This window comes from Microcaecilia unicolor, chromosome 2 (genome assembly GCF_901765095.1).
Source record: "Microcaecilia unicolor chromosome 2, aMicUni1.1, whole genome shotgun sequence".
Lineage (NCBI taxonomy): Eukaryota > Metazoa > Chordata > Amphibia > Gymnophiona > Siphonopidae > Microcaecilia > Microcaecilia unicolor.
This window is the reverse complement of record NC_044032.1, coordinates 571,892,921-571,919,073: the sequence shown is the minus strand read 5'-3', so window position 1 is coordinate 571,919,073 and position 26,153 is coordinate 571,892,921. Positions and strand designations below refer to the sequence as shown.

The following is a 26,153-nucleotide window of genomic DNA, read 5'->3' as shown; positions in this document are numbered from 1 at the left end:
TTTTCCTGAAGTCCACTGCAGTGCCCTCTAGGGTGCCTGATTGGTGTCCTGGCATTTGAGGGGGACCAGTGTACTACGAATGCTGGCTCCTCCCATGACCAAATGGCTTGGATTTGATCATTTTTGAGATGGGTGGCCTCGGTTTCCATTATCACTGAAAACCAAGGACGCCCATCTTGTTTCGATAATATGGGTTGCCCCGTCCCTTTACGGGGCCATCCTGCGAAGATGCCTTCATGAAAACTTGGGTGCCCCATTCGCTTATGCCCCTCCACATGTCCTTATGTTATGTTATGAGGGACTTATCTCTTGCCAGCTCTCTAATATAAGATTCAAGGCACGTTATATTCAATTTAAAATAAAAAAACAATTTCAAGAAAGTAACATGATAAAAATCAAATATTAAAAGCCCCCTGGCCTAACAAACAAATATGTTTTTAAGGCTTTGCGAAATAGACGATAACGTCCCAGTGAGCATAATTTAAAAGGAATATTATTCCAATAGCAAACAGCTAAGAAAAAAAATGAGAAAAAGCAGCTTTAAACCCCACATTTTTTTGCTGAAGGAAAAGCTAACAGTAAGAAATTACATCTTCTAGAGATTGTCCTACATTTTAACATAATCACTAACTGAGATCCACCTTCAGGGCAAGTATCCTACAGAAAACGTAAATACTAAACAAAGTGCCTTAAAAATGACCTGAGTTCTTACAGGCAACCAATGTAATGTTTCCACCAAAGGATTTATATGATCCAGCCAAGTTTTCCAAAAGATAAGCCTAGTGGCTGAATTCTGAATCAATTGAAGTCTAGAAAGATGCTTGGAAGACAGAACCAAATATGAGTTTCCATCATCTAAAAGTGATAAAACAGTTAGTTGTACAATGATCTTAAAGTGATCTTCTAAAAAGTGAGAGCTTAGCAAGCGTAGCTGTTTTAACTTGAAATAGGCTTTTTTTTTTTAATTAAACCATTAATCTGTGGCTCCATTGTTAAAGATGAATCCAGTATCACTCCCAAAACTTTGGAGGTTCTTTCTACTTTGAACTGGGATCCATCATCACCCAAGATTACCTGGGGAATTTTGGCTAAATCCAATGAAAATCATAGTATCTTGGTCTTTTCAGCATTAAGTTTGAGCTTAATCTTAGCAGACTGCTCTTTAATCCTCTTTATACAACTGTTGATTTTATAAGAAATAGAATCTACAGTCTGACCAGCAGGAAAGAAAAAGAAAATATCATCTGCATAGAACAACATGAGCTCACCAGATTTCAGCAGAATTTGACAGAGGGATCTATCTCATGTACAAATTGTATAGGAGTGGGGAGATTAATTTTTATTTTTCTATTGATGGTTTGCAGAAGTTAGTTCATGCTTTGATTTTTTTTTTTCTTTGTTGGACTATTGTAATGTTTTATAAATAGTGATTGCGCCGAATTTACTATCTCATTTACAATTGATTCCGAACTCGACAGCCAGTCTGATTATGTTTGTCAACATTTTTTTTGTTTCAATATCTTTATTGAAATGTTAAGACGTAGAACAACATAAGAACAAAACAATACAGAACATTTTAATTCTACTGCATTCTATTTCCGCATACAAATACGTGGATTAAATGTTAACATATTGATCCAATTTCTCTCACATAAGAGGAAGCCATGCTGATGCTGCTGGACTGCTTTTTTCATAGCTCCCATATAAACAAAGAACATTTCACCACATATTAATTTCTAAATTGGCTGTGGTTTTCCAGTTAACCACTATTAATTTAACAGCCATCGTCATCATAAAATCAATTAGTGGAGCATCAATCTCAGATAATTTGGAGAGAACAAGTGATTTTCAAAACTCTAAACCTAGACAACAAAGGGACATTCAGCCTCAGAATTTGTGAAATCTTGATCCCGACTCCTGTCCAGTATGCCACTAGCAAAGGGCGATAATATATCAAATGTGTATATATATATTTATTATTGACTTTGCATGACCAACACATATTGCCTACTTCTGTAGAGAATTTGGACGTTACCAATGGCATCACCAGCATTCTGTGTATGACAAAGAACATGAATTGTGATATAGAGGCCAAGAGTGATACACAATTAACTTTAATCCAGAATTTTATGCATTGGTTTGGAGCCAATGTGGCCTGCTTCCCAAACTTTTTGCAACTCTAAATTACCTTTACTTGGAATCATTCTCAGAATATTGTAAAATCTAGACCCCACATTAGAATGGGCCTGAAGAGCCTTAGCCACCATCCCCCAATTATCATCAATATCTTCCAGCACCAGGCCACTACTCATGGTAGAATGATGTAGCTGTAATCCTTAGAACATTTGAAGCAGGGGCGTAGCCACGGGTGGGCCTGGATGGGCCTAGGCCTACCCACTTTGGGCTCAGGCCCACCCAGCAATGGTGCACCTCATAGACAACCAAACCATGACTTCAGCTTTCCCTCCTCCCAGCCACCCGCCGGCATGCCACAGGTTTTGTTCCCTCCCTGCTCCCTCCCCTGTCATCCCCATCCAGCAGCGGTGTTAGCTCCACTGCTTCAGCAGAGCCGCATGGCGCCGGGGCCGTCCACACACTGCTACAAGTGCTTCCTCTGCGCTGGTCCCGCCTCTTCAGAAAGAGTATTGGAGAAGGTGAGGCTGGCCGGAAGAAAGCAGTCATTTAGCGGCAGCGTGCTGATGGACGTGGTGCTGTGCGGCTGAGCTGCAGATGTGTAGAGCTGGATTAAAGGAAGGAAAATTATCAGGTAAGAACATAATTTTTCCTTCCTTGTCATCTATACCAGACCAGTCCAGACTCTGTCAAAATCTTATCTCTTTTATAGCCCCAGGTCCCAATACAAGTCAATTGTGAGGTACCTTTTTTTTCTAATATTTCTCAATTTCTGAGATCATACTTTCGTATCCGGTCAGATGTTCATCTGTACCCATTTCTTTTCCGTTCTATCTATTTCTAGAGATTGCCACACTTCCGTAAATGTCAACATGTTTTTGGAACAATTTGTTTTTCTCGTTTACTAAAATATCTTTATCAGTTTCACATCTTCCTTTTGTAATACCTTTCATAACATCTTATGATCTGTGTGCCATCTTATGGAAAATAAGTCCCATTTTAAAAACCTCATTTTATTCCTTTTACCCATTATTCTTTCATTATAGGTGCTATATTCAATTAGAAAGTTGTACCTGGTTGTGTTAAGACCCATTGTTCAGACCTGCTTTTTGCAGATTCTCAAATATGACATCATTAGCTTGTTATTTGGCCTACTCAGTACTTTTCAGTTGCTTTAGGCTGTGTAGCTTAGCCCACCACTATTCCAGTGGTAGGTCTGAAGCCAGGCCACATATTAACATTTCCCAAAGAGGGCGGGAGAAAAGAAGAATGCAGAAGGTTGAAAAATCAGCAAAGCTATACACATAGCAAAAACTGATCAGTAGAAAATAATTCAAATATCCAAACCACCAGGCTGCCAAAATGGAACAGAGTTAAACACTAGAAAAGGAACTGAAGCTGTAGGATGTAAAACAAACATCCTGAGCAAAAGAAAAACTATGTACCCCTGACCCGAGAGCAGCAAAGATACTCATGCCAAAGGACCCCCCTTGGAAGGAAAGCAACAGTTGTATCTGAGGAACAAGGAGATGAACCATCTCTCGTAGATCAGTATCCACTTCTCTGAACCCTGGCAGAACAGAGACTAACTCCCAAACTGCTGGTCTGCCCTGAGTCCAAGGTGGTTGGAGGCAGTAGTGTGCTGGAGCAGGCTCTCACAGGCTCGCAAGAGCCGGTTGTTAAGTTTTTAAGAATTTGGGGAACCGGTTGTTAAAGTAGGGCCCTCCAAGGCTACTTTAACAACTGGCTCCCAAAATGTGGGCTTGGGCCCCCTGCTGAATTCTCTTTTACTTTGCTGGTGGGGATGCTGAGCCCTGCCAGCCAAGTAAATAGACTGCTGCTGCTCCCAGCTCCTTGTTTCCAGCTCTGAACAGCAGGCTGGGACTTCTCCAGCATGTATGATAAGTTTCAGCATGCTGCTGAGAGCAAGATGTTGGGAGTGGTGGCAGTCCATTTATTGGTTGCCAGCAAAGGTATGCCTAGCGTGCCCGCACGAAGGGAGGGAGGAGAGAGAGGCAAGTGTTGCTCCCCCCCCCTACCTGGCCAACCCTGGCCCTTCCAACTGCAAAGCTGGCTATGTCCGGAGAAAGAGCCTGTTGTTAAAAATTTACCAGCACACCCCTGGTTGGAGGAAACAACCCTAACAAGTACTAGGAGTACACAACCCCAAACAGTGTGCCACACTTCATAGAAGAAAGAAAGCAAGGCCCAGGAACCACCCAGACCCACGCCAGAATCAAACTCCACAGAACAAGAAGAGACTCCAGAGTTGAGAGAACCAACTAACTGGAGCGCTAGTCACTCCAGGAGAACCATAAAGAAAAGGGCAGAAGCATACCAAGGTGCACCGTAGAAAGAGAGTAATCTTAACCCAGCTCGTTCTGGACTTAGGAATGAAAGAACAGAGCCAAGAGAACAAAAGGAGACAAAAAGAAAGAGTTGAGAGACATACTGTGGAGAAAAGACCCCCAAGGTGCCAAGAGAAGCCACAAAAGGAGCAAAGAATAATTCAAAACTCCAGCAATGAAGAAGCTTCTCGCCAGCCACCAAGAGGCTTAGGCAAGAAAAGGTGCCACAGGAATGATAGCTAACAGGATACAAGGCAGCCTTGTCTAACAATCTAAACTGCAGTATGCCACAGCTGCTGAGAAGCTACTCTATCCAACCCGCAGAGAAGAGCTGGGGTTGACCGACAAGGTGAAGCAGTGCCCAACAGGAAGAGGTGAAAATACGCTCCACAGTCAGAGACTGAACTGTACTCAAGGGAAAGAAAAGAAGCTGTGCTCATCAGGCAGAGTAGAATCCGTGCTCAACAAGAACAAACGGATTTGCACTCAAAGAACACAAACAGCCACGCACCATGGGCAGAGAAGGAGTTGCACACCTCTGGCAAAGATAGAAATGTGCTAAACAAGCAGAGAAGAAGCTGAGAGTAACAGACAGTGCCTCACTGAAAGAGCTGGATGTTAAACGTACCTGCAGAACTGAAGCTGCGGTAGCGATGGAACTGTGTATAAAACGCAAACAAGGAGCAGCGCTCCAGATGCCGGCAAGGAGCTATGCTTCCTATGCAGACATGAAACTGTGCAGCACCAGCAGTCACAGAGCTGTCTTCTACATACCGCCCTGGAAATGCACCCAATCTGCAGAGAAGAGTTGTGCTAAACACACAGAGATGGAGCTGCGCTCCACACGCAGACAGGGAGCTGCGTTCCATAGAGAAAAGCACAGAGTTAAGAGGCGATAATCCAGATGCACAGCAATAGATCTCAGCAGGGAAGAACTGCACCCCTTACAGAAAAAGAAAGGAGTGCCAAATGTGCCAGGAGAGAGGTGCCTGAAACTAGAAACGGCAAAATCTGCCTGTGCCAGGCAAAAATTCCCACCCGAAAGCAAGGAAAAGCTGTGGCAAACTAGTCCTAAAAAGGCACATTCCTGTAAAGAGACACTGAACCGAGTCCAAGCAAAAGACTGGCAATAATGGCGCTCCTGAGTATACTCAGAAGAGGCATATGAGCTAGCAATTGCACACCAAGGGCAACGCGGACCTCCGCTAGAAGGAAAGTACCTTGCAGACAAACCGGAGCAGACAGGAGGGATCCACGGGGACGAGAGAACCAAAACTTCCCTAAGGAAGGGAGGAAAAACTGCTGCAAAAACAAGAATCAAATAGCGGCAGCGTCTCAAGAAAGATGCCTGAAGCAGCAGAGATCGGATGGTCTGAAAAAGAACTGACCAATGGCTGTGTAAGGCTGACAGGAAAGAAAAAATAGCCCTGGACTAAAAAGACCAAGCCTGCAGCCAAATGGAGATGAGAGACTTCCCCCACTCTGGAAATGGCAGACTAAGACCTCCGAACTGCAAAGGTACATGTTCCAGCAACGGGGCCAACCTCTGAACCAGCTGCCGTCCAGGACCGTGAAGAGGAGAAAAACAACTGAGTTTCGTGATCCAGACATGAGCAGTGCTCCACAAAAGAAATAAAATAAAAATCGAAGCAACTGGTACCAGCTCGGAAGGGTCCAAGATCAGAATCTTGGACAGCGAAATTCAAAGAAACTTCGCAAGCGGCCCACTAGAATACATTGCCAAAGGCAGGAAAGAGCAAAAACATCACAAGAGAACAAAATGGCTGAACAAAACCTGAGAGAGCAGAGAAGTGAAGCCCAACGCAAGGACAGTGCCCGCCAAAAACAAAGGAGGCCCTGAGAAGTATTAGGTAACAGGCAAGAGAAAGAAGGGAAAACAGTTGTCTCTTCTTCTTCTTCTTCTTCTTTTTTTAACAACCTTCTTCACTAGTGACAGGAATAAATAAAGGCTTACCTCAGAGGCAGAAATTCAGATATACCTACCACCACAGAAGAGAAGAACCCCACAGGGGAGACAAGGTACTCCATACCACAATCAATCATCACCCTGCTAGAAAGACAGCCAGAGGAGGTAGGGGAGGGGAGGGAACCAGGGTCACTGGATATCACCCTAGCTAGCAGATGAGGAACTCAGGAGCACTGAGTATCATCTAAAACTAGCCCCAACACAGCTTCCAGCACACCACTGGCTCCACTATCACCAGAAGAATCTGGGACAGGAGCTACCAGCCAGCAATCCAGAGCAGCTGCACGATCTGTCCACCATCCGCTAGGAGACAGAGAAAATACTGAACATTCCAGGCTGTACGATACCCTTAAGGGGCGGTTTATTTTGAACTATTTTCACTGTCTCCTTCCGCTGGTAGATGGACACAACCCATTAGTCTGGACTGGTCTGGTATAGATGACAAGGAATGCTTTTATATTCAATAATTCTGTTTTTTTTTACTTTTCTAATTGTGGAACAAGGGCACATAATTATATAAATGACATTCCATGTGTTGCAGGCAGAGCTGTGTTTCAATGGGTAAATCTTTCCAGCACGTGGATGTTTGAATTCTGATAATGATAATGACAAAGAGCAGATTGAACAATTACCACATGGTGAATGCCCATTATTTACCTCATTGACCGCCACCATGGTGGCCTGGCACCCAGGATTTGTTGAGATCTGCATTAAACAATGTCGCAATTTGCGTAGCCCACAGTGCTGCTGGTAAGAAGCATGAAATGGTGCTGCAAGTTGATGCTACAGTTTGCTTTTGAAGTCTTTGAACTTCCAGTTCCAATACTGACTGCAGAAAGATTCTTCTGCTTCACTAGCACCAGTCAACTTGAAGCCCTCATCATGTATTACCCCTTAACTACAAACAGATAATAGCTTGTCTTTAGCCATTGTATAGAGCAGAGCAAAGCAGACCTGCTCCTGCCTTAAACTAGCAGGATCAAATGACTCTGTACACAAGATCGGTGCATGGAATATAGCAACTGAGACTTCATACATGTACAATTCCTTCTGTCAAATATATAATTCACATTTACACAGAAGAACATATATGAGGTTATTACTTGCACTGACTCAATATGCAGGTGCTGTTGAATTTGTAATAGGTTACAAGTTACATAGAGGGGCACAATCAAACGGGGGTGCCCAAGTTTTCCTGAGGACGTCCTCACAGGACGTCCCGGCAAAACCCGTATTATCAAAACAAGATGGGCATCCATCTTTCATTTTGATAATACGGTTGGGGACACCCAAATCTCAACATTTAGGTTGACCTTAGAGATGGTCGTCCCTAGAGATGGTCGCCCCGATTTTCGGTGATAATGAAAACAGAGGACGCCCATCTCAGAAATGACCAAATCCAAGCCATTTGGTCGTGGAAGGAGCCAGCATTCATAATCCACTGGTCCCCCTGACATGCCAGGACACCAACCGGGCACCCTAGGGGGCACTGCAGTGGACTTCACAAATTGCTCCCAGGTGCATAGCTCCCTTAACTTGGGTGCTGAGCCCCCTAAAACCCACTCCCCACAACTGTACACCACTACCATAGCCCTTATGGGTGAAGGGGGGCACCAACATGTGGGTACAGTGGGTTTCTGGTGGGTTTTGAAGGGCTCACATTTACTACCACAAGTGTAACAGGTGGGGGGGATGGGCTTGGGTCTGCCCGCCTGAAGTGCACTGCTCCCACTAAAACTGCTCCAGGAATCTGCATACTGCTGTCATGGAGCTGGGTATGACATTTGAGGCTGGCATAGAAGCTGGCAAAAAAAATATTTAAAAAGGTTTTTTTTAGAGTGGGAGGGGGTTGGTGACCACTGAGGGAGTAAGGGGAGGTCATCCCCGATTCCGTCCAGTGGTCATCTGGTCAGTTCGGGCATCTTTTTGAGGCTTGGTCGTAACAAAAAAATTGACAGTCGCCCAAGTGCTCATCAGGGACGCCCTTCTTTTTTCCATAATCGGTCGAGGACGCCCATGTGTTAGGCACGCCCCAGTCCCACCTTCGCTAAGCTTCCGACACGCTCCCGTGAACTTTGGTCATCACCGCGACGGAAAGCAGTTTAGGATGCCCAAAATCGGCTTTCGATTATGCCGATTTGGGTGACCCTGGGAGAAGGACGCCCATCTCCCAATTTGTGTCGAAAGATGGGCGCCCTTCTCTTTCGAAAATAAGTCTGATAGTCTAACATGCATGCATGAACAAACAAAAATATTTGTAACTCAACTGCTTATTCCTCAAGGACGTTTACAACAACTCCCAGCTCAATTCATTTTATAATAACAGGAAATATGAAGGAGTTCTTTCCTTAATTACAAACAGATCATAACTTTAGTCATTACACAGAGCACAGCAAGGCAGATCTTCTCCTGGCAGATCAACCGACTACCTAGACATGCTTGGTGCTCAGTTTGCAATGTAACAAGTCTTAAAGAGACCAGTTTGCAGCCCTACAGTGGTAGAATAGCATAGCCTGCACAATCTTTGCATCCTTTATTAAGATGGGTTACAGCAGCAAAAGGTTACTAGTACATAAGCCGTCTGAAAGTTGGTGCTACCTACCTCTGCTTAAATGGAAGCAATTTTATCAAATAAATGATGCAAAACATTTCACAATCTAAAGTAGAATCAAAGCTACCCAAATTACCAACAGGTTGGGTGATCAAAGTCCCTAGGTAAGTATAAGCCCTCAGGTAAATGAAGCATAAAGTACACAAAAGGGGCAATGTCTGGAAAGCACTTGTATACTAATGCCCATAGTAGTTTTGGATCTAGAGGTTGTGATGAAGAGGTTAACTTGGATTTAATGGAGGTCACAGAAACATGATCCACAGAGAACTATGACTGGTATATAGTGATACCAGGCTATAATCTGTTCAGGAAAGACAGGGTAGGAAGAAAGGGAGGGAGAGTGGCATTATATGTTAAAGATAATATTAAAACCACACAACTACAGGACCAACAAGATGAGGAACAGGCACTGTGGGTCAATCTAGAAAAAGAGAATGGAAAATACAGTGGCATAGGAAGGGGGGGTGGTGGGGCAGTCCGCCCCGGGTGCACACCGCTGGGGGGGTGTCGGCTCCGCTGGTTCCCTGCTCTCTCTCTCTGCCCCGGAACAGGTTACTTCCTGTTCTGGGGCAGAGAGAGCAGGGAACTAGCGGAGCCGACGCAGCTCCCAGTGATGAGCAATCGGGGCAGAGCGGCCCTTCCGCCCGCCCACTTTGGTAAGAATGCGCTCCGGGGGGGGGGGTGCGCGCGCTGAGGGGGGGTGGTGCGCCGTGCTGCACCCGGGGGGAGGGGTGAGTGCACAGCGGCGAACCACCCCGGGTGTCAGCCGCCCTCGCTACAGCACTGGGAAAATATAAATATAATTTGCATTGACACAGGACAGGACACAGATGGACAGAGGTTTCATTGAAGACATTCAAAATATAGCTGTGAAAGGGAAGTACTACTAATAGGTGATTTTAATGTGCCAGATAACTGATTGGTAAAGTAAGATTTGCCTCTTTGTGGATAATACCAAAATGTACAATAGGGTAGACACCCCTAATGGTGTAAATAACATGAGGAAGGACCTAGCAAAGCTTGAAGAAGTCCATTATTGAGATGGTCATGGCAGAAGCCACTTCTTGCCCTAGGATTGGTAGCATGGAAAGTTGCTACTAGTTGGGTTTCTTCCAGGTACTTGTGACCTGGATTAGCCACTGTAGGGAGCAGGATACTGGGCTAGATAGACCATTGGTCTGACCCAATATGGCTATTTTTATGATCTTACGTTCCAGAAGTTGGCAATGAAGATTTAATGCTAAAAAATGCAAGGTCATGCATTTGGACTGCAAAAACCCAATTTAATAGTACAGTTCAGGGGGTGAAAACCTTTTGAGCATGAAAGCAGAGCGGGACTTGGGTGTGATTGTATATGATGATATTAAGGTGGCCAAACAAGTAGAAAAGGCAATGGCAAAAGCTTGAAGGATGCTTGGGTGCATAGGGAGAGGAATGGCCAGTAGGAAAAAGGAGATGATGATGCCCCTCTATAAGACTCTGGTGAAACTTCATTTAGAATATTGTGTACAATTCTGGAGGCCACACCTTCAAAAAGATATGAGCAGGATGGAGTTTATCCAGAGAACGGCTACTAAAATAAGTGCATAAGTACATAAGTAATGCCACACTGGGAAAAGACCAAGGGTCCATCGAGCCCAGCATCCTGTCCACAACAGCAGCCAATCCAGGCCAAGGGCACCTGGCGAGCTTCCCAAATGTACAAACATTCTATACATGTTATTCCTGGAATTGTGGATTTTTCCCAAGTCCATTTAGTAGTGGTTTATGGACTTGTTCTTTAGGAAACCGTCTAACCCCTTTTTAAACTCTGCTAAGCTAACCACCTTCACCACGCTCGCCGGCAACGAATTCCAGAGTTTAATTATGCGTTGGGTGAAGAAAACGTTTCTCCGATTTGTTTTAAATTTACTATACTGTAGTTTCATCGCATGCCCCCTAGTCCTAGTATTTTTGGAAAGCGTGAACAGACGCTTCACATCCACCTGTTCCACTCCACTCATTATTTTATATACCTCTATCATGTCTCCCCTCAGCCGTCTCTTCTCCAAACTGAAAAGCCCTAGCCTCCTTAGTCTTTCTTCATAGGGAAGTCGTCCCATCCCCGCTATCATTTTAGTCACCCTTCGCTGTACCTTTTCCAATTCTACTATATCTTTCTTGAGATGCGGCGACCAGAATTGAACACAATACTCAAGGTGCGGTCGCACCATGGAGTGATACAACGGCATTATAACATCCTCACACCTGTTTTCCATACCTTTCCTAATAATACCCAACATTCTATTCGTTTTCCTAGCCGCAGCAGCAGCACACTGAGCTGAAGGTTTCAGTGTATTGATGACGACACCCAGATCTCTTTCTTGGTCCGTAACTCCTAACGTGGAACCTTGCATGACGTAGCTATAATTCGGGTTCTTTTTTCCCCACATGCATCACCTTGCACTTGCTCACATTAAACGTCATCTGCCATTTAGCCGCCCAGTCTCTCAGTCTCGTAAGGTCCTTCTGTAATTTTTCACAATCCTGTTGCGAGTTAACAACTTTGAATAACTTTGCGTCATCAGCAAATTTAATTACCTCGCTAGTTACTCCCATCTCTAAATCATTTATAAATATATTTAAAAGCAGCGATCCTAGCACAGACCCCTGAGGAACCCCACTAACTACCCTTCTCCATTGTGAATACTGCCCATTTAACCCCACTCTCTGTTTCCTATCCTTCAACCAGTTTTTAATCCACAATAGGACATTTCCTCCTATCCCTTGGCTCTCCAATTTCCTCTGTAGCCTTTCATGAGGTACCTTGTCAAACGCTTTTTGAAAATCCAGATACACGATATCAACCAGCTCCCCTTTGTCCACATGTTTGTTTACTCCTTCAAAGAATTGAAGTAAATTGGTCAGGCAAGGTTTCCCCACACAAAAGCCGTGCTGACTTGGTCTCAGTAATCCATGTCCTTGGATGTGCTCTGTAATTTTGTTTTTGATAATAGGCTCTACCATTTTCCCCGTCACAGACATCAGACTCACCTGTCTATAATTTCCCGGATCTCCCCTGGAACCTTTTTTAAAAATCGGCGTTACATTGGTCAGTGGTCTTCATCATAAAGCGTATGGGGACAGACTTAAAGATCTCAATATGTATACTTTAGAAGAAAAGACAAGGCAACTGGCTAACAAGATCCAACAATTTGCAGATATTTAGTAAAAATGACACTGTTCAATTTTAGAATTCAAACCACCAGGATCTAAAGTTTTCAAATGAGAAATATGTTTTTACTGCTCAAATTAATATGTACAGAGTTACATATCCATCCAATCTGCTCTGTTATATGTATTTTAATGTACTCATATTTATATTTTTAAAATTGTAGACTCCTGAGGCAGGTGTTTCTCGCCGAAACACTGTGCCATGTCAAGTCTTATTTTCTACTATTAAAGAACATTTTTACTACTTATCCTTCGTCTCCTTGTTTTTTTGGAAGGGTTCTGTTAATCATGCTACTCCTCTGTCTCTGTGCTTTTTATTTGAGTATACATCAATTTTTACAAGCAAACATTTCACTTGTCCAGAAAACAGGATTAACCTGATGAAAAATTATCCCCCCCCCCCCCCACTAGAAACAAACATGAAAGCTAATAGTAATAGAAATCCTCTTGTAATCCCCAGTTCTTGTAAGCTTGGTAATCATCTCCCATATTGAAGCCAGAGTGATTTCAGAAATTGATTCCACTTCCACATTCAACTCAAACTCCTGTTCAATATGCCCCACAGGAAGCAGCAACACTTTCGTGGTTCTGAACAGGAGTGAGCTTATGTGCGTCATTGGTGCCACAAATTGTCATTTATATGTGTAAGTGCTAGGCACTATTCCATAAAGTATTGTGCCAAAATCACTTAGCACATAACTCCAAGGGGAGCATATACATGGGGGGAGGGGGGAGCATGGGCATCTCACCAAAGCTTGTGCACAACTTATAGAATACTATTAACTGTACAAGTTGCCTGGCATGCTTAGACATGCTAACTGTGATAAGGTCCTGAGTCTCCAGCTCTTCAGGGCAGTTTCAGACCCTGTCTCCCTTGGGGTTTTGGGGAGAACAGTCTAGTCACTAACCCTTCCATGAAATGGACAGGACCTGACCTTCAATAAAAGGGAATCAAAGACAGACTACACGTTCAGTTCATCCAGCAGCAGTATTTCCTGTTCTTGGTGGCTTTCCAAGATACCCGTTTTCCATTGCAATCACCTTGAATATCTTTCTTTCTGTGAGTCCCAAACCAGTCAGTTAATTCCAGAGTCTCTTGGCTCCTATAGAACACAGTCCTTCTTACAGTCCTGGCTGTAAGCAAATTAGGCCCTTATGCCTTTGGGATCTTGCCAGGTATTTGTGACCTGGATTGGCCACTGTTGGAAACAGGATGCTGGGCTTGATGGACTTTTGGTCTGTCCCAGTATGGCAATACTTATGTTCTTATGTAAATAAGCTCCCATATACACGTCTAACCAGCTCTGTGGGGGTATTTCTCCGTTCCAAATACTTCTTTATTAGTTCACAAAACACTGAGACTGATCCCTTTTGAGTAATTAGTAGGAACTCAATTAACCAGCCTCCACACCATAGACAAGACAAACCTCGACATGACTTTAACATCTTGTCCTCCACCCATGGAAGTTAGTCTCGGCTCAAAACAAAAGTGCAAAGAAAGTTATAAAAGAACCTTATCCCTACCACCAAGGTAAGTTCTTTGCCATTCTGTCCATCTGTGGACCTTCCCCCACAGGCTTACAGGTTGGAGTTGCTCAAGCCTTCCTTTTCCAGATTCTTCCTCCGTTCATTTTCTTCTCCCCCCTCTCTCTTCTAGGGAGCTCTCTTTAAAGGCCTCTAAACTCCAAACCCCTCCGTACTTATTAGGATTTCACCTCTCGGGGAACTTGGGTCCTTCTCCTCCCAGTTAGGACAATTGGCCTAGTCCATCCTAGCCTCTCCAAATATGGGCACCGCTTTTTGTTGGGGTTGCAGGCTTCCCTGTCCCCACTCTTCCAGAACATGCCTTCCATTCACTTCCAGCTGGGGCCAGAACTTTCCTAACTAGCCCTCCCCTTTCTGGGCTCTTGCCCAGGATTCCTAGCAGTTGTAGTTTCCCTCCCTTTCTTTTCCTAAAGGGAAACTACCCTTTATTTTTGTCAATTTTGATTGAACCAGTAATCAGGGAGCCAGAGTTCCCCCCACAATAAGGCACAACCTGTGCCTATCACACAACTTACACCAGCCATTGACCTGCTGTAAGTGAACATGCTAAATTTCAATGTACCTTTATGCTACTATCTATAACATCTTCGGCATGCCCTGAAGCAGTAATAGAATTGGCACAAACTGCACCCCATTGTACTGCCTAAACCAAGGTGCAAAGCTACAGAATTACTCCCTTAGACTCTAGTACCAAAATCTTAGGCTGAATGATATATTCCACATAAAAGAGAATTAATTATGCAATGAAAAAACCAAATCAGCTGAAAAATCCAGCTGCTTGACATGTAAACATTATACGGGACATATGTTCAGGTTCTGAAACTTTGAACAGGGTCCCGAGACAATTTACACTGATGAGTTATCTATCAAACAATAAAAAATATCCAACCTGTGGGTCTCTGAATTGGTTTTGTAGTTCAGCATCTTTCTTTTTTCTCAAGCTCTGGTCTCATTTGTTCCCTTTGCTATCAATATTCAGCATGGCTTTGGGAAGGAGAGGCTCTTACCCTCATAAACCATGCTGAGACAGCCAATGCCAATATTCAGTGGCACTTAACCAGGCACATACACTGAATATTGGCTCAGACCACACAAATTCAATCTGGGCAGCGGCTGGGCAGCTGAGGACAGAGTAAAGGAAGAGCTGATATTTATGCGGCCACAGGTCATATTCAGTGCTGATGTCCACATAGCTAAGTGGCTAGACAGGACCACATTAAAGGTTGTCCTATGTTTTGCCGCTTTGCTATGCTTGTGCTGAAAATCAATTTCAGATGGCATCCGTATAACTTCTGGGACCCAATGTTTCCCAATCCCCTCTGATCCCCTCACTCAGCTCTCCCAATTCCCAGCTCCAGCTCTCCTATCTTATTCCCTTTTTCCAATCCCCTGATCCCCTACACTATTTCCCACTCCATTCTTACCCTTCACTACCCCTGGGACTTATCTGGAGTTGATCCCTGATGTCTAGTGGGCAGGGGCAGGAACAGTCCTCCTCTGCTCCCTCCCTGTTTAACTTGGAGTTTTCAAAATGGTGATGCTGATCCTTAGCAGTAGACTCATGGTACTATCTTCCCTAAAAGCAAAATCATGCTATCATCACTTTTCTCTTTCCTCCCTCTCCCAGTACAGCCATCTCCACGTCTCTCTCCCTCCTGCTCCTTCTAGTCCAGCCATCTCCACCTCTATCTCCTCCCTCCTTCCAGTTCAGCCATCTCCACTTCTCTCTCCACTTCTGTCTGACCCAGTCTAGCACCTGCATCTCTATCCTCTCCCCCTTGTAGTCCAGCATTTTTAATTTTCTTTCCTCTCTCCCCCACCCCTTCTCTCAAACCTCCATTTATGGCTCTTTCCTATTTGCTTTGGTGTAAGCATTGAAAAGAATTGTGATGCAACATGCAGGTTCCACTCAAACGTGCTGCACGTCTCTGTCGGGTCTCGCCCTCTCTAACACACACTTTCTTTTGCCATGGGCAAAGGGCTCGGTAGAGACTTCCAGTGTGCATGAGTGGGGGCTCCACATTGCTGTTCTTTCAATGCTGATACCAGAGCAAATGGGAAGGAAACATGATGAGAGGTTTGAGGAGAGGGGCAGACAGTGGGGACTCGGTGGCAAGAAGGGGAAATGCTGGACCACATGGGGGAAGGTAGATGGGGGCAATGCTACGCCTATACTAAACTTCAACAAGGCATTACTAAAACTGAGAACAGAAGGTTGCCAAATAGGAAGGAGATGGGGACACGGATCTGAAATCAGGGACAATCCCTGAAACATCAGTGAAGTCTGGTAACCTTACCAAGTGGTTCCCTAGTTTTCTGTGCTAGCCCTTGCTCTTTTAAATCTTTTTTTGCTCCCTGTCCTCTTAGCAACATTGAATCAGAGTTTGGGTGCCAGTGACTATTTCTTTGCTGACAACATACAGGCTATTATACACAAATGCGAGCTAAAGAGGATATCTTTATATCATACAATTTTAATGATCCCCTTCTAAGATTATTGGTTTTTAACAGTTTCAAACCACATATTTCATGTATATTTTTAACAATCCTTCAACGGAAGAGGAAAAAGGAGGAAAAAAACCTCAAAAGAACTCCTACTAATTGTGGCACAGCTTACTTTATCAGGGAGCATTCACTCTCATCATCGGCAAAAAACCTCCATCCTCCTTTTAATTTGTACTATAATTTCAATATACAAAAGTATTTTAATATATCAAGAAAAAAAATTCTACCTGAGCTTTTTGGCTAAACTTATCTGTATATGATGCCCAGTGTTATCCAAATGCCACGGCTGACTATGGCCAAAGTTTCGAACCTTCTTCAGGGTCCGTGGCAGGTCTCATTCACTGATCTGGCATCCGGTGCACTACTTCTGCAGCTCTCTAATGTGATTTTCCCCTCCTCCTCCGTTGAATGATTGTTAAAAATACACATAAAATATGTGGTTTGAAGTCAACTGTTAATAACTGATAATCTTAGAAGGGTATACTGAAGTTGTATAACATACAAATAGTGCCTTCCTGGACACTGAATCCTCAAACTAGACCAATTAAATCATGCACTAGACCTTGACGCAGCATGGTTTAAGTCGATTCGCTGAAGCATAATGGCTTTAAACTGAATCCTATCAAATCTATGTGAGTGGGAAGACGGCAAGCTTGTTACTTTGATGGGGGCTTTTGCATCGACCAATATCTAACTTTTGATAATCACCTTCCAGCAATGGTAAGGCCAACCTTTTTTCACCCTATGGTGGATTCAGTACATCAGATTCCTTAGCTACTGCAATTCCTTATACCATAGAACAAAACAATCCTATTTGCAGACTTCAACTTCTTCAAAATAATGAAGACGCATAACTTTGTTTTATGGCAGGTACAGTAGATATGATCACATCTCTTGCTTATGAAACTCACTGGTTACCTATAGTTTCTATAATCTAATATAAGGTTCTTCTTCTGGCATATAGAGCTATCCATACAGGCATTTCTCCCCACCTTACTTCTCTCATTGTCTACAACAGTACTGGTCATCCATCTCACATTCAATACGTAAATCAACTCATCATACCCTTGGTTTCCCAGATCTGAGTGAAAACCAGTTGTCACACCATTACAGCGGAGTGCCTCGCCCCCTACATTAAGATATGAAACAAACTGTACCCATTTCATTCAAGAACTTAAATTAGTTTTGTTGACACAGGCCTTTGAAGTACTTTTGTTACCTGGGGTTTGAGGGATTGAGTGTGGTTTTGCTGATTATCTTCTTTCTTGCTTTCTTTTTGAAATATAATGGAAACAGTTTTGCTGTGCTTTGTAATCAAAAGGTGGTTTACCAAGTTCAATAAACTATTTAAAAAGGATTCCTTCCGATTCATCATTGTTGAAGACTGGCAAGGTGCCACCGCAACACATGAATGGCAAAGTCCTAGGTAATGTACAAAAACTATTTTCTTCCCAAATGAGCCGTGAAAAAATTTATTTTTCAATGGACAACCATTGTATATTCTTTGTTTACATATTTACTTAAAACTTAGCTATGTAACAAAATGATATGACTGAACATTGACTATCTAACCATTATTTATTTATTTATTTGTTACATTTGTACCCCACATTTTCCCGCCTATTTGCAGGCTCAATGTGGCTTACATAGTGCCGTGGGGCAAAAGCCTCCTCCGGTGAAGAAACAAATATAGAGTGATGTTATTTTAAATGAAATAGATATGTACAGACACATTAGGGAAACATAGAGAGGGAAGTTATATAAAGTTCATTAAGTTCAAACAAATTTGGGTTTCTTTGAGTTACTGGATTCAGGTAATTAAGTTGGGTCCTTAGGATATGGACCCGAATTTGTACTTTCAACTCCCAGGCTCCAAAGGTCGGATGGTAAGGACTCTTGAGAAAGCAGATGCGAAACGGGTCTGTTGGGACCTCACTCGTATGGAGCATCCATGGAGCAATGAAGCACAGACACAGCACAGATTACACAAAGATAAGTGTCTTTGAATTATCATAGTTGGTTTTGAATTACTAAATTAAACCGTTGATGTAAACAATGAGAGTTTTTTTTTCCCATGATTACTTTTTCACTGTGAGCCAATAACATTTTTCGGTTAAAGATAACCAGGCATGGCCACAGTAGTATAAGGTTTTCCTCTCGTTAAATGTACAAGTGTATACACGCAGTAGTTGCGAATGTGCAGGACAGATTCACTGAGTGTATAGTTTTAGAACAAAGGGCGTGAATCGGATCTAATTTTGAAACATTCCAAAAAGTTGCACATAGATTTACAGAATACAACTGAAGTGCCAAATGTAAGTGCCATTTGTTTACAAAATATGTTCAAATAATTCCTAATATTTCTGAATGTCCTCACAGCTATATTCACTTTCTATGAGGTCCCTCAGGCTTCAAACCTCTGAAAAGTCTGAAGCACACAGTGAATTAAATTTTCTATGATTAATTTTTGGTTTAGTTTCCAGGCCTGGATTTAATACCCAGGTCAAAGAACAGCCTGCTCCACCCTACTTTAGGGTAGAGATAGGCGGTCATTTGCAATGACATAAGAAAAGTCGACATATCTCATACTGCTTTGTCATTAACAAATTAGCAAAAATAAAAACACAATTTGTGTTTTTTTCATTCACTGATAATAGTGTGCACTGCAAATAATGGGGTCCTTTTACTAATTCACACAAACAGATGTATCGTGTGCTAATGATTAGCCCATGCTAAATTATAAAATGTCATTATATTCCTATGGGTGTGTTATCATTTATTGCATTCTAACCATTAGCATGCGCTAAGTCTGTTAGCACACCTTAGTGAAATTACTCCAATGTACACAAGTGCAAACTATTCGGGGGAAAAAGTGTGCATTACTGAAAAACATAAGAACATAAAATCACCATACTAGGACAGCCTGAGGGGCCATCAAGCCCATAATCCTGTTTCCAACAATGGCCAATCCAGGTCATAAATACCTGGCAAGATCCCAAAAAAGTAAAACAGATTTTATGCTGCTTATCCCAGGAATAAGCAGTGGATTTTCCCAAGGACATCTTTAATGGCTTATGGATTTTTCCTTTAGGAAGTTGTCCAACCCTTTTTTAAACCCTGCTATTCTAACTGCTTTTACCACATTCTCTGGCAATGGATTCCAGAGTTTAATTACATGTTGAGTGAAGAAATATCCCCCCCCCCCCCCCAATTTCTTTACTTTGCAAAGACGGAGCAGTCTTTACAAAGAGGAGACACTCTTGAAAGAGCATGCACTCTTAATAGCAAAGCACAAATGAAAACTAACCAAAATAAAAATGAGCAATGCTGCAAACAACACAGGGAGCAAATGAAATGAAATTAAAATCTTTGGGCTGGCCATCCTTACTTTAGACCAAGCAAAAAAACCAAAACAAAACAGCACAAAGAGCCTTTAAAAACAAAAAGGGAACACAGTTCTTTCATTAAAAAATCCTTTAATAACGAACTTTGATTGAAGAAAGACCTGACATGGGCCGTGTTTCGGTGCTACCGCACCTGCGTCAGGGGTCACACCAATGACAAAGAAGGCTTCAACAGACTAATTTCAAAAGGCTGATGCTTTCCAAAATTTTGTGTGATATGTTCCTCCGATTGAAATGAAGTGCAAAGCTCACACACAGCATCAGTGTAAGTCTCACACCCATATTAGCCACATCCCTTATACCAACCATGGCACATATAAACAGGCATCATTGAAAATATTATACCAGTATAGCAGAAAATAATAATTTGTGATTTATTTTCATTATAAATAATTTCTGTAAGCTGTTACAGCTCCAATATACCCAGTGTAAAATAAGACAGCAGATGTAAATTCTCAAACTGGACATAGTCCAAACACTAAAATGCAAATAAAATGATTTTTTTCTACCTTTGTTGTCTGGTGACTGCTTTTCCTGGTCACATTGGTTCCAGTCTCTGATTCTACTGCTCTCCATCTGTTCTCATAACTCCATTTCCAGGGCTTCCTTTCCATTTATTTCTTTACTTTACTCCTTTCTTCTTAATTTATTGCCCTACTTCCATAAGTAAAAGCTGGGTTCTCCATGGAATTGACTGGAGGAGGTATAACATGGATCCAGCTTTTGCCTATTTTCTCCATTCATGTGCAGTTTTTCCTCCTCTCTTCTACTACTACTACTAATCATTTCTATAGTTCCCTCATCTCCATCCATGTGCATCTTCTTCTTTCCTCCCCCCATCCATGTCCAGCATTTCTCCTCTCTCTTCCCTCCCCTGTATCCATATCCAGCAATAATTCTCTCTCCCCTCTCCTCCATTCAAGTCCAGCATTTTCTCCTCTTCCCTGTCCACCCCTTCATCCATCCATGTCCAGTAATCCTCCTCTCTCCCCTGTCCTCCTCCAACCATCCATGTCCAGCAATTTTCCTCTCTTTCCTGCTCCCCTCTCCATCCATTTCCAGCATTTCTTCTCTCCTCCCTGCCCTCCCTCCCATCCATGCCCAGCAATTCTCTCTTCCCTGCCCTCCCCTCCCAACCATGTCCAGCATGTCTCCCCTCTCCCCTGCCCTCCCCTCCATGTCCAGCGATTCTCTCTTCCCTGCCCTCCCCTCCCACCCATATGCAGTGATTCTCCTCTCTCCCCTGCCCTCCCCTCTCATCCATGTCCAGCGATTCTCTCTTCCCTGCCCTCCCCTCCCACCCATATGCAGTGATTCTCCTCTCTCCCCTGCCCTCCTCTCTCATCCATGTCCAGCAATTCTCCTTCCCCTGTCCTCCCCTGCTATCTATGCCCAGCGATTCTTCCTCCCCCTGCCCATCCTCCTTCTCCTGCTGCCTGCCTGCGAGTCTGGACCCCACCATCAGCCACTACAGTGATTAAGAGAGGCTGCTGGCGTTGGGGCTTTCCCTCTGCGAGTCCCACCTATGTGAAAACAGGAAGTTGAAACAAAGTAGGCGGGACTCACAGAGGGAAGGCCCTGATGCCGGCAGCATCTCTTAATCGCTGCCAAGTCGCTAAAGAAAAGGAGGGTCGAGGAAAGAGGGGAATGAGAGGAAGGGTGCAGCCCAGCTGCAGGGGGGGAAAAAAGGTGCCGGTACGCCATACTGGTGCATACTGGCACAAAAAAGCCCTGATCTTATCAGTGTACAGTACATAAAGAAGCCCGCCCCAAACACTGTTACTGGTTCAACAATTTATGATGGACTTGTCCTGTGTCTGTTGCCATCTCAGCTCCTAGTCTGCATCAGTGCAAGTTCCTTGCTACTTATTCCAGTTTAGTGCCTGCTTTATCTTTGTTCCTGCTGTTCTTCCTCCACTGAGGTGTGTACAGATTCACATCCAGCTATGTTATGCTGACAGCAGGTTCTGTCTAGTGTACGATCTTTATTTCTACTGATCACCCCACTTCCTTTATTACAGACTGTAGGTCAGGGTTGTCCAACCTCAGCCACAATCCAGTTGGGTTTTCAGGATTTCTCCAATGAATATGCATGAGATCTATTTGCATGCACTGCCTTCATTGTATGCAAATAGATATCTTGCATATTTATTGGGGAAATCCTGAAAAACCAACCTGGTGAGGGCCAATTCAAAGACTCTTGCCCCGAGGCATAAAAACTTCTGGTTTCAGCTCTACTCTCTGTAAGTAATTTGTCTATATTTATTTGCAATAAACAGTTGAACTTCAGAAAAACAGAGTCTTCTAGTGGATGTTGAAGTGTGGGGTTTATCTGTCTGGATAAAATTGCACTTGCTATCCCATACCAAGAAATATGATCATATTACACTGTTCATGTTGCATCATCATTGGCTTCCCATTTCCTTCTAGGTTTTTTTTAAAGATCTTTACCTTAGCTCATAAGACATTAAAACATACCTCTTTATATTTCTTCTCTTATTACACCATATACACCAGGCCATACTCTCCGTTCCTCCCATGAATCATGTCTTTCTGTTCTGTTTGCCATGCATGCTTTGAGTCTGTGTTCTTTTGCACTGCCTCATTCTTGTGCAATACTTTGCCCCTTTGCCTCCATATTGAACTTTCCCACCCCAAATTCAGGGCAGAGGTTAAGGCCTACATGCTCACAACCAACTACTGTCAGTTAGATGTACAACTTAAAAGTATTGTATAACTATGCACCTAAATCCTAGGAATGCCCCTGAGAAGCCCATACCTCTTGCCTGGCCACACCCTATTCTGAGTTGCATGCAAGATAAGGTGTGCAGGTATAGGGGCTTAGGGCAGATATGCTGTAACTACTAATAATGACTGCAAATTAGCACTTGTTAAGCCAATAATTAGCATCTAATTAGGCAGTTAGTTATGCGCAGACCTGTGATCCACACCCAAAATTGCGAGCTCAACTTTGATTGACCTTACAGAAGCCCATGGTAAGGGCCAGAGTCTATATAAGAAGCAGCAAGTAGTGCATGTTAAATTGTGTGTGTGACCAACTTATGCACGCTATTCAATTAATGAGCTAATCAGTGTGGCCAATTATCATCCCTAATTAGCGGTAATTAGAATTTATGTGCGCTTTTTAGGTGTATTGTAAAAAGAGGCGCACACAAATTCCAACGCACATAGCTGAAAAGGGGGTGCAGCCATGGGAGGAGTGTGGGTGTGTCAGGGGTGTTACTCAAATTTACACGCCTTATAGAATTAATGGGAATGTGCCTACATTTAAGCATGGGTATTTACACCAGATTTTCATGAGTGAAGAGTCAGCCTAGATGCTGCATAGAAAGCATAGAATTAGCATGCACAGCAGTGAGATTTATATAGACTAGCGCTAGGTGTGTTAATCGGACATGTCTATATTTACAGAATCTGGCCCTAAGTGTACAAATTAAAGCGTTTGATCATTCTGGTTTCTAATGCTTCTCATTCTTGTATCCTCCTGAATTGTTAGGTCTTATCATTAAGACAAAGATCTTTTCAGAAATATTCACCTAACGAGCTGTCACTTTTTTTTCTAGATAGTGCTCAGTTTTGGGCTTTGTTTCACCGTGTATTACCACTATTCACATTCTTGGATTGCTACATCAAAAAAACTGGGGAGCCAACGGTTCTTCACATACAGTCTCGCTCTTTTTTTTTTTCCAGGTTTCCCGAGTGCTGTACTCGGGGAAAGGGAGGAATGTGGAACTCCTCCCGCAGGGCTCAGCCACGCGCTTTTGTTTCAGTCCTGAGCTCCTCCAATCGGCGCCGCTCCTCCACCTTTTTGTTTAGCTTAGCAACCCCCCGCCCCCTCCCTGTGGCGCCGCTTTGCTTTGCAGTTTGCAGATTTAGTTTGTGCTCCACTGAAAAGCAGAAGCAGACAATCTCCTCTACTATTGCGTGTCTGACACAAGGTCTTCCCGGTGACCGGGAGGCAGCGAGAGCCTTTACCGCGGCGGCTTGCTGGAGAATTTTGGCGAACCGAAACCAGAGCTCCCTGCCCTCCACTCTGATCCTATCCCTGGGCTCACCTACCTTCCATTCCCTCCCCTGTCGATCCCTGAGCCACCATCTATCCCCCTCGCTCTTCTCATTCTAAAGCTTCTCGACCCCAGCCCAGGGCTCACCTGCCCTTCCTCTCCCACTCTCGCACTGTTTTCGTGCACAGCGGGGCCGGCGGCGGATGCTGTGACAGGAGACGTGGCGCTCCTCTGGTGCCCGATTCACTGTGACCCCTTCCCCGCGCGGAGCTGCCTTTGAGTCCCGGGAACCCTGGGCGGTTCATGGGGCCTCGCTCCGCGCCCGTTCCAGTCCCCTGAGTCTCCTGCAGCCATGAAGGTGGCCGTGCTGGACTTGGGAACCATCTTCGCCAGGATCTTCAAGACCTCGGCACCCCCCCAGCCCGCAAACAACAGCAGTAGCAGCACCTTCCCACCCGCCCCCTCCCCAACCAAAACAGCCCTACTGGTGCCTCCCCCGCCGCCATCCCCGCTCCTCTCCCCCCTGCCTCGGATCTCCATCTCCTCCTCCGCGGGAGGCGGCGGCGGTGGTTCCTCTCTCCCCAGCAGCCCCGGGGGACTCTGTGCATCTCCCAGAACCCCGACCCCCGCAGGTACCCCCTTCCCGATCCCCTCGTCCCGTCCCGGTCTCCTTCCTACAGGGAGATCAGCACCGTCTCCTGCACCCGCCCTGTGCCTTAGCCGATCGCCGCGGCTGCAGCCCCCCGAGTCCCCCGGGCCGAACTGGAGCGGAGCCGGCGGCAGAGCCTTGTTCATCACCCTGCCCGATATCGGCGAGGAGTGGCTGCCCGAGAGCGGCTCGGACGAGAGCCTCGGCCATGGGTGAGTGCCTGCCTCTTGCAAAATCTAAAAACAAACAGAAATTGGTCTTGTCCCGGAGATGGCTTTACTATCAGCCAATTGCCTGGCTCATATACTCGGTTAGAAGTCCCAAAGTGAAAAAGTACAATATACAATATGTCTTTTTTTAAGCCAATTTAAATATCATAGTGTAGTAGAATTGTTGTTATTAATGCTCTCTCTTTATTACAAAATCAATAAAAATATTAAGACTAAAAAAGAAGGCCCAAAGTGATAAGGGCATTAGGGCAAGTCAGTCAAAGTTTTCAAAAGTAAATCATAGATCTATGATTTTCCTTATTTTTTGTTCTAAAACTTTTTATTCTTCAAATTTTATTTTTTTTTCTTACTCCACATAATATTACACCTCACCTTTTATTCAAGGTCCTCCTTTAATAAGGCAAATACCACATGAGACTACTTTTTATAGTGATCACTTAAGCAAAGATAGCCCCTCATATTTTGGGTTTATAGCAGAATGTTGGATGTAATCCTGAAGATTATGACAAGAGAACATAAGTGCCAGATTAAAAGACAGTTTGCTTATTAAAAAATGCTTTCCAGTTCTTTCAAAGTAATAAATAGAAAATAAACATAATACATTTTTGTATTAGCTTTGGGAGGCAATACCTGTTTCTTTGAGTCAGAAATGAGCAAAAGATGACAAATGTCAGAATAAAAAGAAGTCGATATTCAAAGCAATTTAAATGGCCAGAAATGGCTCCTGACCATTTAAATTACTCGTCTGGGGCTAACCAGGCATATTTTGCGGCACTTAACCAGATGGTGCTGCTGAAAACACTGGGTAGTGCCCAAGCTGAAACCGGCATTTTATGGGTGTTCCAGGGGCAGAGTCAGCACTTAACCGACTAAGATAACCGCATAAATAGGACTGTGTTTTATGTGGACCTATCTTTGGGGCCCTTTTACTAAGCCGCAGTAGGACTAATGTGCAGGAAGCAAGTGCCAAATCGACACTACCGCCAAGGTAGTGCGGGCGCCCAGCGGTAATTCTGAAGTTGGCACGCACGGTTTCCGCAGTAGAAAATAATTTTTTAATTTTCTTCCGCAGGGAGAATTTCTGTCAGTAATCGGCAGAGCGGCCACATTGGCGCACGCTGCCTGTTTACCACACGAGTAGCGCGTGAGCTCTTTCTGTCAAGTAAATAGGTGATGTTAAGGGCTCAGGTGGTAAATAGCCGTGCAGTACTTTTTATATTAGCGCATGGCCATTTACTACCCCATTAAAAATAAGTTTTTTTCCCAGCCGTGGTAAAAAAATAACCCAATGTGCGCCAATTTCATGTATCCAGACTAGCGCAGGCCACTTTTTACTGCAGCTTAGTACTTAGTACTTCTTAGCTGGTTACATGGTGAATATTGCACTTAAGTTTTAGCCAGCCACGTACACCCGGATATTATTTATTTCAGTAGATTTGTTATACCACACTTCGAGCACTACAGCAGTGTCAGAGCTGACACATATATACATAGTAACATAGT

The 26,153-nt window shown here is 43.8% G+C and overlaps 1 protein-coding gene across 1 annotated transcript in view; it reads left to right on the top strand.

Annotated features, from left to right (window-relative positions):
- Positions 1-24,123: 24,123 nt before the first annotated feature.
- Positions 24,124-26,153, top strand: part of FAM149A (family with sequence similarity 149 member A) — a 172,796-nt gene continuing 170,766 nt past the window's right edge. The window contains exon 1 of the mRNA XM_030191479.1: positions 24,124-24,632. Within this exon, the coding sequence (XP_030047339.1) occupies positions 24,124-24,632 (509 nt within the window). The remainder of the gene's footprint in view (positions 24,633-26,153) is intronic.